This window comes from Halichoeres trimaculatus, unplaced genomic scaffold (assembly GCF_033239565.1).
Source record: "Halichoeres trimaculatus isolate MK-OKI-2021-1 unplaced genomic scaffold, fHalTri1.1 fHalTri1_scaffold_3, whole genome shotgun sequence".
NCBI classification, from domain to species: domain Eukaryota; kingdom Metazoa; phylum Chordata; class Actinopteri; order Labriformes; family Labridae; genus Halichoeres; species Halichoeres trimaculatus.
This window is the reverse complement of record NW_027437181.1, coordinates 23,700,386-23,713,113: the sequence shown is the minus strand read 5'-3', so window position 1 is coordinate 23,713,113 and position 12,728 is coordinate 23,700,386. Positions and strand designations below refer to the sequence as shown.

At 41.7% G+C, this 12,728-nt stretch overlaps 1 protein-coding gene across 1 annotated transcript in view; it reads right to left on the bottom strand.

Annotated features, from left to right (window-relative positions):
* Nucleotides 1-10,577, bottom strand: part of atosa (atos homolog A) — a 31,481-nt gene extending 20,904 nt beyond the window's left edge. Inside the window, exon 1 of the mRNA XM_074665914.1 lies at nucleotides 9,450-10,577. Coding sequence (XP_074522015.1) covers nucleotides 9,450-9,480 — 31 coding nt within the window. The 5' untranslated portion in view covers nucleotides 9,481-10,577. The remainder of the gene's footprint in view (nucleotides 1-9,449) is intronic.
* Nucleotides 10,578-12,728: the final 2,151 nt, after the last annotated feature.

Here is a 12,728-nt window from a genome sequence, read left to right as displayed (position 1 = left end):
GCCATGGTTTGCTTTGACCTTTGTGACCTGACTTGTACATACTGTAGCTGGGGCCCCTAAGCCCCTGTTATCCAAGCGAGAGAGAGCTTTTGCAGACTCATTGTCCAACTAATACCTGTTATGTAACTATGAGTGAAGTGAGTACAAGAAAAAATGGGCATAGTGGGAAAAACTAAATCCTGTAAAGCCATAGGGATAATGCAGTCTTGTCTTATCAAGCATCATCTATATATTAAGGCTGCACAATAAACAGTATTTCCATCTCGACTGCGCTGTAAGTACTTGAAAATAAACACTTGTATTTAATTTAATTCATAATTTATCACAATTAATGGAAAAAATCGCTACATGTACACATCACTTTTTCCCTTTACATGCAAACATTTTGCACGTTTGATGGAAGCCTGGGTATTACTGCCATTGTTTTTCATTACATTGTGATTAAGCTATCATCCATCTCAAGGTTAACGAAAAGCAGCCCACAGACAAATGTATTCCCATTTTCACACTGTGGTAAAAGATGTCGTCTGTGCTTGTTTAGATCTGGATAGTAGAAGAATAGAGCATTATTGTACTAGCATGAGCCACAAAACAATATGTCTTTCCTGTTTCAAGATAAATTCTAAAATTAACTTTTTTTTTCCAAGCCAATTAACTCTTCTGGAGCGTTTCAGTACCAACACAGACGTGTGGATGTTTATCTGCAGGGAGGAATGAAGACTGGTGGTGCTGGCTCTGCTAACATTAGGTACACTCAGCAAACCAATTTGACACTGTTTGCCTGTCAAGGTTTGAATCCATATCCATATACTTTTTATAAAGTATAATAAAATGTGAGGCTGTTTTCACATATGCTGCAATTGCAGCATATTATCTTAGGTCTTTCTACATTACCTTCATTTCAGACAGCTACTAACATGTGTTTACTGCTGATAAGTTATAAAAGTTGTTAAATGATAGATGGAAATCTTGCGCTTCTTTAGCAGCAGCTAAAGGAAAGCTGTACAAAATAAAAGGAGACAGGAAAAGCTTGTTGAATTGACACAGGACCTTGGATATTCAAGGGTATAAAGACTTGCCCTAGAGTGAAGTTGGAGAATAAAATATTTCTCAGCTGGCATTTTTATCAAATTGAATGCATACATGGGGTGTCCTCGAGCAAATCCTATTTCCCCTCAAGGCAAAATCTGACGCCCAATCTTTACTATAGTAGTTTAAGTTTCGTCAAGCTGGCTGACGATGGGTACAGGACACTAGGGCAGTAGGACACATAAGCCTCGCTTTGTAACAAGAACCACCCTGTCGGACTTAAATGTACAGGCCTCTGACCTCCCCTTTGCTGCCCATGCCAATTTGGAGTAAGGGGAGTCTGGATTGAGCAACCCGAGCAGTGTAGCCGCAAGGCCCACACACACAAAAACACACACAGAAACGGAAAGTGTGTCAGTTGTGGCACAGGCAGTTTGAGGTGGTTTGTGACTGGAAATAACCACCTAGGACAAATAAGGAAGAACAAGGTCACAGTCTTGACTCACCAAGGGAAAAGAATATTCACCTACATCTGACGCTTTAAAAAAAAAAGTCTCATTTGGCTTGACTTCTCTTTTTTCTATCACAGTATGGTGGTTGTTCCTATAATCCTTCTCTGTCCCCCCCACCCACCCCTATTGACAGTCAGCATTTATTAACAGTACCCAAAACAAAAAGCTAACTAAGGATCAGCTGAGTAAATGGAAAAGAAGAAACATTAACCCAGTTAAAGAGGACAGAGTGTCTGTCAGCTGCTTTGTTGTGAGGATGAAACGATGCTGGGGATGATGGGGGATTTAGTACAGTCAGCCTCGAAGCACTGAGATGAGACAATGGAGGAAAGGAAAGAGGAGAGTTGTGAGGAGTCTCCAATTAACTTACCTCATGCAGTCGTTAATAAACAATGTGCTTAACGCCTCCACATGGTTCCCCAGAGGTACTCTCTGCTAACACAGACTGGTACCAGAGTGTGTGTGTGTGTGTAATGATTGTCAGTTTAAGGGAGAACTGTGCCTTGAAGGTAAATCAATTATCACAATATATATAAATCTTTAGGGACTAGATTCATCTTGATTTCTATGAATTCACAAATGTATAAATCAAAGCAGACAAAAATGCTAACAACAAACAGATGAATTCATTGATCAGTTTCTGCTTCTAATCCTGAACACATCTTCTTCCTGTCTTGCTCTCGCGCCATACTGTAGTCAGACATTTATATACTTCACCCTCCATCATTGTCTGTTCTTACTACACCCCCGCAGCACGCTGTCAGCATGGAAACACAGAAAGAGATGAGAGGTGTGTGTTGTGTGCTGGTCTGGTGTTTAAACCTGATTAAAGTGTAGGTTTACAACACACTGAGTGGTGTCTGGTAACGTGCCTTTAAAGCTGAAGAGGAGCCTGCTTCCATCAGACCATTATAGACCCTGTTGATTCCCAAACTCACCTTTTTTGATTTCAATATGCCCTTTATCCTTTGGAATAAATGGTTTGAATTCTGGAAAATCAACCTAAGTCAACACAATATAGACAATAAGGACAAATAATGTGCGATAAAAAGAGATCATTTACAGAGGTAGCCATGACCTATGGCTCAGACAGTAAACAATCCAGCAAAGAAGTGGGTATTAATTGCTACACTCTGTGCAACATTCTAATCAATCATTTGCCTCATTCTGCGCTGGTCCAGATAATGTCAAAATGAAAAGTACAGACTTTGTACCAAACAGCTGGCAATGTAAAGTGGGTTAAATGTCAATTTGACCTAATTTTTGTCTTATTGCGTGCCCGCACTCAGCTCTTTAGGGTAATGACCACAGCATTTCCACTAAGAAACACAGTTCTCGGAGTGCTTTCACTGAAATTCAATTTTGTAGAATTGAGACCCAAATGTTTACACTTAGAAACGATGAAACTGTAAACAACTGTCATGTCTCTTTAAAAATGATACAACCCATATTCCACTTTAGTTGGGACGCTGTGTAAATGTTGATAAGGAATATGATGCCAGCGATACATTTCAAACCCATGCTGGGACTTCCACAGCACAGTTCTGTTTCTAATGCTGTGTTGTCCAGATTCTTGCATCCTTATATGATGTTATCAAAATAAAAACACTGATTGCAGTTTTGGAAAGGAGGAGCATTATTCTGGAACTTCTGAACTATTTCCTCAGTGAGTCTCTCACAATGTGACGAGTTTCACTTCTGAAGGACTCAGCCTCTCTAAATTGTGCCATTTTATTCCATGTCACAATCACAAATTACTCTGATTAGTTGGAGATGCTCCTCCTCTTATTATTATTTTTATTTCAGCATTTCACTTTGAATTCAGTGTTTTAATCTCACTGTTGAATGATGCTGCTGATATACTTTTAGTAGCATCATGCTGAATTTGCACCGATTGGTTACACATAAGATTATACATAGCATGTTAATGATTTACTCACTATCAAATTCTAACTACCACCCCTCCTCAAGGAGAAAAAAAACAAGTTAAAGCTGTTTTTACTGGCCCTATAATCCCCGTTTGCAGGTCTCCGACAGTGAGCCATCTTAGCTCTTTTTCTTCTTTTTGTGAAGATACCGTCAGCAGATAGTGGCAGAGGTGTGAAGAGTTGAGGCATTAACCGTAGTTGAAGTCTATGCGATGTGACTTATGGAGGAAAGGAGAGAAGAAAAGAGGAGTGGAGGGGGAGACAGGACAAGAGGAAGAAGATCACTGGAGCAAGGAATTGGAGAGTTCATTCACTACAAGGTCAGAGAAAGACAAAATATCCTCTACAAGGAGTTTCCCTGCTGGGGACTCCTGCAAAAGTTTTGCAAGTCAGAACTTACACAAAGCTTCTCTTCTATTTTAAAAACTAGTATTTTCTAATTAGTAACACTCAGGCATGAGTACATGGTGTTTTCTTTAGTATGGAGCTGCTTTGCTGGCGTACTATTCCAACAAAACTTACAGTAGATCCACTTATTCCACATGAGGGATTAGAACTAGTGTGGAAAGAAAGATGCACCACAGAGGCTGCCAGGAATTAACATAATAACATTTAAGCTACTTCATTCAGACTTTTCTAAGACTCATGGGCACCTGAGAGAAGAGACACACACATTCAAGCAATTCGGAAAAGTTGAGCGTGCAAGACAGTACGCCAGAAATAAAAACACAATTATATCATCCTCACCACAACAGCACCCCTACCAGCAGAAAACCACCAGGTCCAGATGGCTCTTCCTGTTCCTACAGAGACGGCTGCTGGTTGGCTATGAGGAGCCACGGGGGCGGGAGGACATGACAAACACATAAGCCATGACATCACTGGCTCAGTGGCACCTTTGCAGTAGAAATCCGACCCATGCTGCTTCTTCCAGCTTCAGCCAGCCCAGCATTAAATCTAGAGGGTTTATTTTAGTGCGTCTGTACAGGCTGTTAACGCCGAGCCTTGATCTGAGGAGCTGTGCTAGATATGTACACCTACTTTATGTCTGTATCACTATCACTGAGGTGATGTTAAGCATTAAGCCAATATACGCAGTGTACAAGTATCCTTATAAAGTATCAGCTGATCTGTGTGCTTGTCCTGATAAAGGGTCGCTGTGCTAAATAAAAAGTCCCAGTATTACCCAAGAGCATTGCTGGACTGGGAGGACTGGGTGTCCAACCCCATGCAGTGGCTCAGCACCGCTAGGCTACTTACAGTGAAACCTGTCACAACAGCATTGATTTAGGCTGATTACTCTCGGGGCCAGGGCGGTAACTCACAGCTGAATGCCTCCCCAGTATTGGTATTCATTGCGAAAGGCAGCTCTGAATCTCGCAGCACAATGGGGAGTCCAATATCCATGTTCAGTACAGCTGGGTCAGCAAATGGGAATGGTGTTGAACTGAAAAGGCAATACGGCCAAACACTCAGACTTAGTTGATACAGTTAATTTATTCTGCGAGATTGTGGGTGTGTTAACGTAAATGGGGTCAGATAAGAAGCAAATTACCAATTCACCTTTGCAATTTATTTACATTTATTTAAAAGTTTCCAATAGTTCAGTTCTGTCGTGCTGAGTTTCCAATTTGCACAGATATTTAAAAAGTAAAGAAAAAAAGTAGCATGTGTTTTGGAACAAAAGAAGAGAAAAGAAAAAGTAATACGAGACTTCGAACTTTAAGAGAGGAGTGCCACAGAGCACCTGTCCTGGCTGCTCTCTGCTACAAGTTAAATCACTCCTGAGGAGGAGGAGGAGGAGGAGGAGGCAAAGACAACACAGGACCAGACAGGTGCTGCTGAGGACAACAGTGTAAGTCGCTCTGCGTTATCTGGGCCTCAGTGAGAGTGTATATTCTCTGATCCGCTGGCATGTGGCTGGGACATCTCAGGGCAGCTGTAATCTGGCTGAGCGCTCGGCTCGGCAGAAGGCAGCCAGTGGAGAGTACACTGGGTGGGGGTGGGTGGTGGACTCTATTCAGCTCCTCTATAAAAGGACTGAAGGCTCCAAACAGGAAGTTCAACCTCCAAACAAACACACGGAATAATTGTACAGAGAGCAGGAGCAGAGCTTTGACTGAGCGTGACTCCAGCTCTGAGCTCGTCTCTGTGTGAGTAAAATGTGTGTCTGAAAAGGGGGTGAGAGCTGTGGTTTGCCATCATTCTTCACCATTTGCTCATTTAGTCCGCCATATGACCTCATAACACCATCTTATGCAAGGCCTTTTTATTTCTAATGTCTCTTCAGTGATTTTGGCTGTAAAAATGACCACAAGAGAGCAAAAACAGCCTATTTTTACACCGTAAACAATTCCAATGTGGTTTGAATTAAACCTACTCCTTCGACATGTTGATACAACGACACTAAAACAAAATAATGTCTTAAAGGATACAAATAAAACCCAGCTTAACCACACTCCAGCTGAAACAGTCTAACAGGCCATTCTCTCTCTGACTGGTGTAAACAGGTCGCAGCTGACTTTTCCATAGCTGCTCTTTATGGGACCAGTAAAAGCTGTCAGTTGAGCCACATGGTTTAACGGTACAGCGCTTATTAGGGCCAATAGCAATCTGTTGTGTGCTCTTTGACACACTCACCTTTCTCCTCGCACTCACACATACATACATACACACACACGGGCCATCCTGACTCACAGCTCAACTAACAGAAAAACAAGGGGGTCAGATGACTTTGGTTAGGCCCCTGAGCAGAACAGAAGTGCTCCTCTTCCCCTTGTGTAACCAAATCGTGGTTCAGAAAGCGCCACAAAGATATGCTGCGTGAATTTTTGCCATCTGATGTCTAAATTTTGAGCGTTTTCTGGGGAGGATATGAAACAACACTTCTGTGTTTGCAGGGACATTTAAACACTGACATTATTGTAAATCTTTTGATTTTTTTAGAAGACACTAGTTCAAAATCTGTGTAGAACAGTGTTCTAACAGTGGTGACTGAGAGCTAGCTAAGCATGTTGATTGAATCTGATATCTATCCTGTTAATGTGTAAATGCAAACAACCTAATCTGTCCCTCTCCACTGCCTGTATCCAAATTCTTTTTGACAGTCCTCTTTTAATAACACAGCATGAAGTTAGGGTACATGGATATGAAAACACAGCAGTTAACAACAAGGAACAACCATCATGAGTGGGTGGGGTGGAGTAATGACGATTGTGTTGTGTGGGGTTTTTCTGCTTGATACACTACTTTTCTTTGTTCAAGACAAATTTTCACCAGATACAATGTGACAAGGTAAGGTCTTTACCAGTTACGTAGCGTTGTTGTTTGAAACGTGACAATAAGCAAACTTTGTCAGTTTGTGCCGTAGTTTAGCACCCATATGTAGTGCCGCTCCCAGCTTTGGTGCAACCAAACAGAGCAAACACAACCTCACTCTTCATTGTATTGATAGACTCTCAAGTTTGAACAGACCACTGCAGAATAACTGCTGCATTCAGGTTGAAATAAACTTTATTACAAACAACTTACCCCGTGTTTTAGCCCTTAGCCCGTGCTCTCTGACTTTTCTTTTAAGCTTTCTTTTGCTCTTCTTTTCTCATTTACCATTTTAGCTCCAGTGTCCACATTACTAAAAAATTAATCCAAGAAATCGTTTTACTGCTAAACTTTGCCCGACCTGATCGGGAAACTGAGAAACCACATTTAGGAATAACCTATTGTGGTGCTGATAATCTCATTTTAAGTTGTGAATTACAATTAGGGCTGCACGATAATGGAAAAAACTGACATTGCGATTTTTTGGGGGTTTGCGATATATATTACATTATTAAAGATAGAAGAATTTTCCCCAAATGACTTGAAAAGCTCAGTTTGGGAAGAATTTGGTTGACTCACGATGACACCATCGCATTCGTATTATACCGTTTAATCCAGTCTATGGGTGTTTATCTGTGAATGATGAAGATTGCTGTATATGAAAGGGATCCAGGAGGCCATGTCTCTGTGCAAAATAGAATAGGTTTCCATTTCAGTTGCTTTTTTTCCATTTCTCCAATAAATGGGGGAAATGCAATGATCACATCACATGCGCGGTGTGATTATCTTTATCTTTATCTTTATATATTGTGCAGGCCTAATTACAATCAGGCATAAATCCAGAGGTGAGTCCTCAAAGTCCCTTTAAATTGAATCTAAGTTAAAGGATCCATAATATCACCACACACAGATTAAATATGTTAGTTCTAGATATCACTCGTTTATGGCTCAATTTTCAAAGGTAGAGCTCGAGCTGATGTGTGACAGAAAACAACCCTGAATCTATCACCCCGTCATCACCCACCTATAGCCTAAGCTTGATTTTTCACACCCTTCTGATCAGGAGGTCAGGGTTTGTGAGACTTGTTGCTGCAGTGTTAGGGTTAAAAGCACATGTCTGGACTTGTCTGTCTCTCCCATTCAAACCCAGGGATCCTCAAACTAGTAATAGAGCGCTTAAACTGACTGCTCACTCTTCAACCTGGTCCTGCAGGCAGCCAGGCTACTAAAGTAAACACCTGTTTTCACCATGCACGTTGGCAAAAGGCAAAACTAAGGCATGAGGGTTATAAGTAATTTGGTATCTCCACCACAGGGACCGTACAGTATGTTCCAAATAATAACAGCACCAAAGCGTCTGCCACTCAAACAAGGAGCTACTGCTGAGAAGCGCTCATAATCAGAACATGACAACCTGACATGATGATAATACATGAGGAGAGAGGAACAGATTTGCTGGAGGGATGTGCCTAGGCCGGTCACTTTTCATCTCTTCTGCTAAAAGAAGACAGGGGCACATTCTGAACATGTTGCAAATAACATGAACACCCCCCACCAGGAGTCATCACCCGAACCAATAATACAACATACTTCAGTAATGTTGCTGTTCACACTTGACCCAGCATGCTGTGCTGCATTATTTTGCTATAATTACATAACAGAGAGCGAGTCAGTGTGCCCTTTACTTTGAACACTCCCAGATGTCTGGGTCAGTGCTTCTCTATAAAGGCTTAGGATCCTCTACACAAAGATAGAGCTCACAGTCGAGGCCCTTATAGGGCACATGTTTATTGTTTGTTCGGCTCTGATAACCAGCATTTTGTTCTTTAAAAAGATCCCACTGAGGCCAGGCAGCAGCCAGACAGCAGTTTCATAACCAATACAAACACTCAGACTATCTGTGATTGACTGCAGCTAATCTCATCATGACTGAGAACAGTGGCCCTCACTGCTTCCAAGTATGGTGCTATTGTGTTGTTGACAGCAGATCAAGTCACCATCAAATAACAAACATGAACTGACTCTCAAAAAGTGAAATATTTATCTTTAGGATATAAGATATTATACAACAGCTAACTGTTACCGTGTCAGGGCAGAGATTAAGCTACTGAAATGCCCTTTACAAATTAATGCAATGGTAAAATTAGCATAATCACATTGGAACAAACAAGGCTGTCCCCTCTGTCCCTGTTTTGCCTCTTGCTGTGGATCAAGCGACATGTAAACAGGTTGCAGAGCATATGGAAGGAGCCTTATTTCCACAACAGGGTGGGTGTCAGGAACATTTTGCAGTGCATGAGACTGTCAAAACAAGAGCTGCCTGAAAAGGGAGCAGTGTTTGACAGAGAGGATCTTGCAGGTTGTAGATCAGTGCAAAAATGGGGGAAAGAAACACCTGACATCTTGAATGCAGATCCAAAACTTGAGCTGTTAATGAGTGCTGCGTGTGTACGTCCTCAGTGAGTGGGGTCAAGCTTTATAAATTCATATAACCAGTAACCAAGCTGACCAGCTGTTACATAACTCTCTGGCCTGATTCCTCTCTCAGGGGAACGGCTACAGTCAGTCAACTAAAACTGGGACTACACAGCTCCTCTACACATCCTGACCATCAGGTTTCCCCGACATATATGTGTTTGTGTGTTTCTGGTGCTTCACATACCTCGCTCAGGCTTCATGTTGTCCAGTGTCATCAGGATGCCTTCAGGGTCTCTTGCGGGGTCTTCTCTTTTGCGATCACTCACAGCCTTGACAGCAGCTCAACGGTGTAGGGACCCCACCAAACCCCCTCGGTGACTGAGACCCGCTGTATTAGCTAAGCAGTAATATCAGCTGTGAAGCCTGCGTGTTGATGCCAACTGCCCCCTATCCAACAACAAAGCATCGCTTTGTTAGCATGCTACTGTACGCTTCCATCGAGTCGCACTGTATTGTCCAACTGACTAACACAAAGACAGCTGATAACGGACAACAGATACTGTCGGGTATTGATGTGGTCTATCTGCTTGCTAAGGAGCAACCAATCTGACTAGTAGTTTAACTAGCAAACAGGCCACCCTCACAAAATGTCTCAAATTCCTCCACCTGAAGCATAGTTACGTCGCGGTGCATCTCTGTCTCCTCTCCTGTAACGTCGGCACCTCTCAACGGCTAACTCAGCACTGTTAGCTAGCTGGATAGTTAGCCACCACGACTAACTTTATCGTGACTGTAAGGTTAAACGTCCAATGGTGACGAAGACCCCACCAACACGCCAACCCCCACGGTAGCACAGGTAGCCACAGCTCAACAACAAACACTGATCCCGGTGACGGACTGTCTCGGCGTTATTTTTTCGTTTGCTAAGACGAGAACATTTTTAACGAAACATTTTGCTTCAGAAAATATCAACCGATATCAGACGGATATGGTCCACTTTCTGTCCATCCACGGCGTCGTAACAGTCTCCATATGCCTAAGGTAAGAAACACCACTTGTGCTGACTTCCTTTGCGATCTTCATTAAAACTTTTCGAACCAACAACAAATAGACCGAGTTCGCTCGAGCGCATCGGTTACGACTACGACGTCCTCCGCGAGCGTGAAAGGAGCAGGGGTCACTTTTTCTCCGCTGACACGCCAACTGACTGCCAAAGCTGGAAGACTGTGTCGATACTGATATTACTCTAGCGAAATGCAGATGAGAAGAACAGTGAGTTCTCCTAGTCGTGATGCTTACAGTCTGCCTCCCCTCCTCTCAGCCCTCCCCACTGCTTGTCAAAACAGATCGGTGCAGCTCCAGTCACGTGTCCCAACAACAGCCCCAGTCGTCACTTCCCTCTCTGCCAGCCAGCCTCGCATGAACTCGCAGCCATAGCAACCACCAACTTAGAAGTGGTACCAAAACTAGTTGGGAGCAAGCGCAGTTTTTTAAGGCAGGTAGGTTTCTAAAAAATATCATGCCCACCTGAGTAACTGTTTACAGTCATGTTACATCAATCACAGAGGACGTCTGGGTGGGGAAATGGCACAAGCAGCAAGGGTTCACAATCCCTCAGCTGATTGGTCAGTGCAACTCTGTGCGCGTTCATGTTCGCACGAGGGTTCGCTTCCCGTCGTGAACATTTTGTTCTTGCTTTGCTTGCTTGCTTGGCTTGCATGTTGCCAAAGATCGTATGTATAAAGTGAAGCCGTTGTATGTTATTAGAACTTCTGACTGACTCAGGGTCGTTTAAAGTCATTGAGAAGTTCATTTCAGGTGCACCGCCTTATGAAACCATATGAGATAAAACATTGGTTTCTTTTTGCTGCTCAAAGTTATGTTTCCAGTAGGCTATTTATATTCAGATAAAAAGTGTCCTACCCCAGTTTGCTTTGAATTGAAGATCAAAATAGATTCATGAAATTTCTTGTGTTGTCAGCAGAAAAAAAACAAGTTTGCAGGTAATACTATGAAAATCACATCTACACTGACATAACTAGAAAACTTACCTTATAGGCTACACCAGACATAAGCCCAAGGGGCTGTTATAGAAAAAAAAAATCATTTAGAATTTAAAAAGTGTAAAGCAAAATGAAGTTTAATTCAATCTTCCAGATCACTACAAGAAGAGGCAAGAATCTGTACAAGTGTACAGCCAGTGGCGCTTCTTGTTACTTAATATTGGATGACAGCCATTGTCCATTGGTGCAAATAAAAAGGTCAGAGGAAGAGCTCTTTGTTATAATCTCATCTCTGCTTAAACCCCTTGGAACAAAGACAAAGGCCAAAATGAGGACACTAAAATCAGCTTCACAAATCTGTTAGGCAGCTGCAGTTGTGCTTAGTGGGTCATTTTGTTTAAAATACAGAGAAAGAGAAGCCCTGAGTTTTATTACACATTTTCATGTGAGCTAAACTGTTGACTAAAACAGTTTTTGTCCATCATCATGTTGTACTTATAGAGCTGGAATGTTCTTTAAATATTTGTACTTTGTTTTCTGTGATCTTATCTACATCTAATACACTGTTAGCAGAAGAAAGTGCCTCAAATAGTGTTTTTGAGCAAGGCTACTTTCATGTGCTTGATAAAAACCTACACACGTGACACATACATTTCCAAAACAAAGATAAAAGAAAAGATCGAATACGTTTTTTTAATCACTGTTGTCCACTTCTGCTGTTAGCTTAGAAACTGGTGTATAATGGCACCTTTAAGATGTTTGGTGTCTTGTGGTAGAGTTCAGAGGTCAGAATCCTGTGTTACAACATTTTTAAAGTCAAAGGGCTTATTCTATTGTATTTTTGAAGAGGTAGACTCAGCCTTTCCAACAGTAATGAAAGATCAACATGACAAATAAAACTCACAAAGTTTGATAGGATTACTTCAATGAAAACATTTCCATGATGCTTTGCAAAAGCAAACCTAAATTGTTGAAATTCTAGCAAGTCTCATACATTTCATCCTGTAGTCTGCCAAAAACAGCCCAAAATGAAAAAAAAAAAAAAGAAGGCGAGGCAGTAATATATTTTCAGATATTAAATTACCCACTACAATGATAAGAATAGGAGGTTTAAATAGGCTCATTTTAATTTTAATTTCTTTTTAAGGATGTTGGCAAATCCAAACAAAGACCTTTCTGGGTTGGAGAAAATCCATGTAATTGCTCCATCTAGTGGCATAATGTAAGTAGTGCAGCAGATACTTGTCTAATATTGGACACAAAAAGAAGTTAAGAAAACAGAACTGGCAGCGTTACACATCGTCAGTGACAGGATGACAAATGTTACACAGTTTCATTTTCATGTGATATTACCAGGACAAACATACTGCAAGTGTTGTGATGTAGTCTCGTTACTCATGGATCCTCATCCAGAGGTTGTCCTTTATCTGTCTTGTTCACTGCAACGCACCAACGCACAACAATGTCTAACCATGAACCTTTGCTGTACAAACGTTTCAAAGCATTTTAAACTCCTTAGT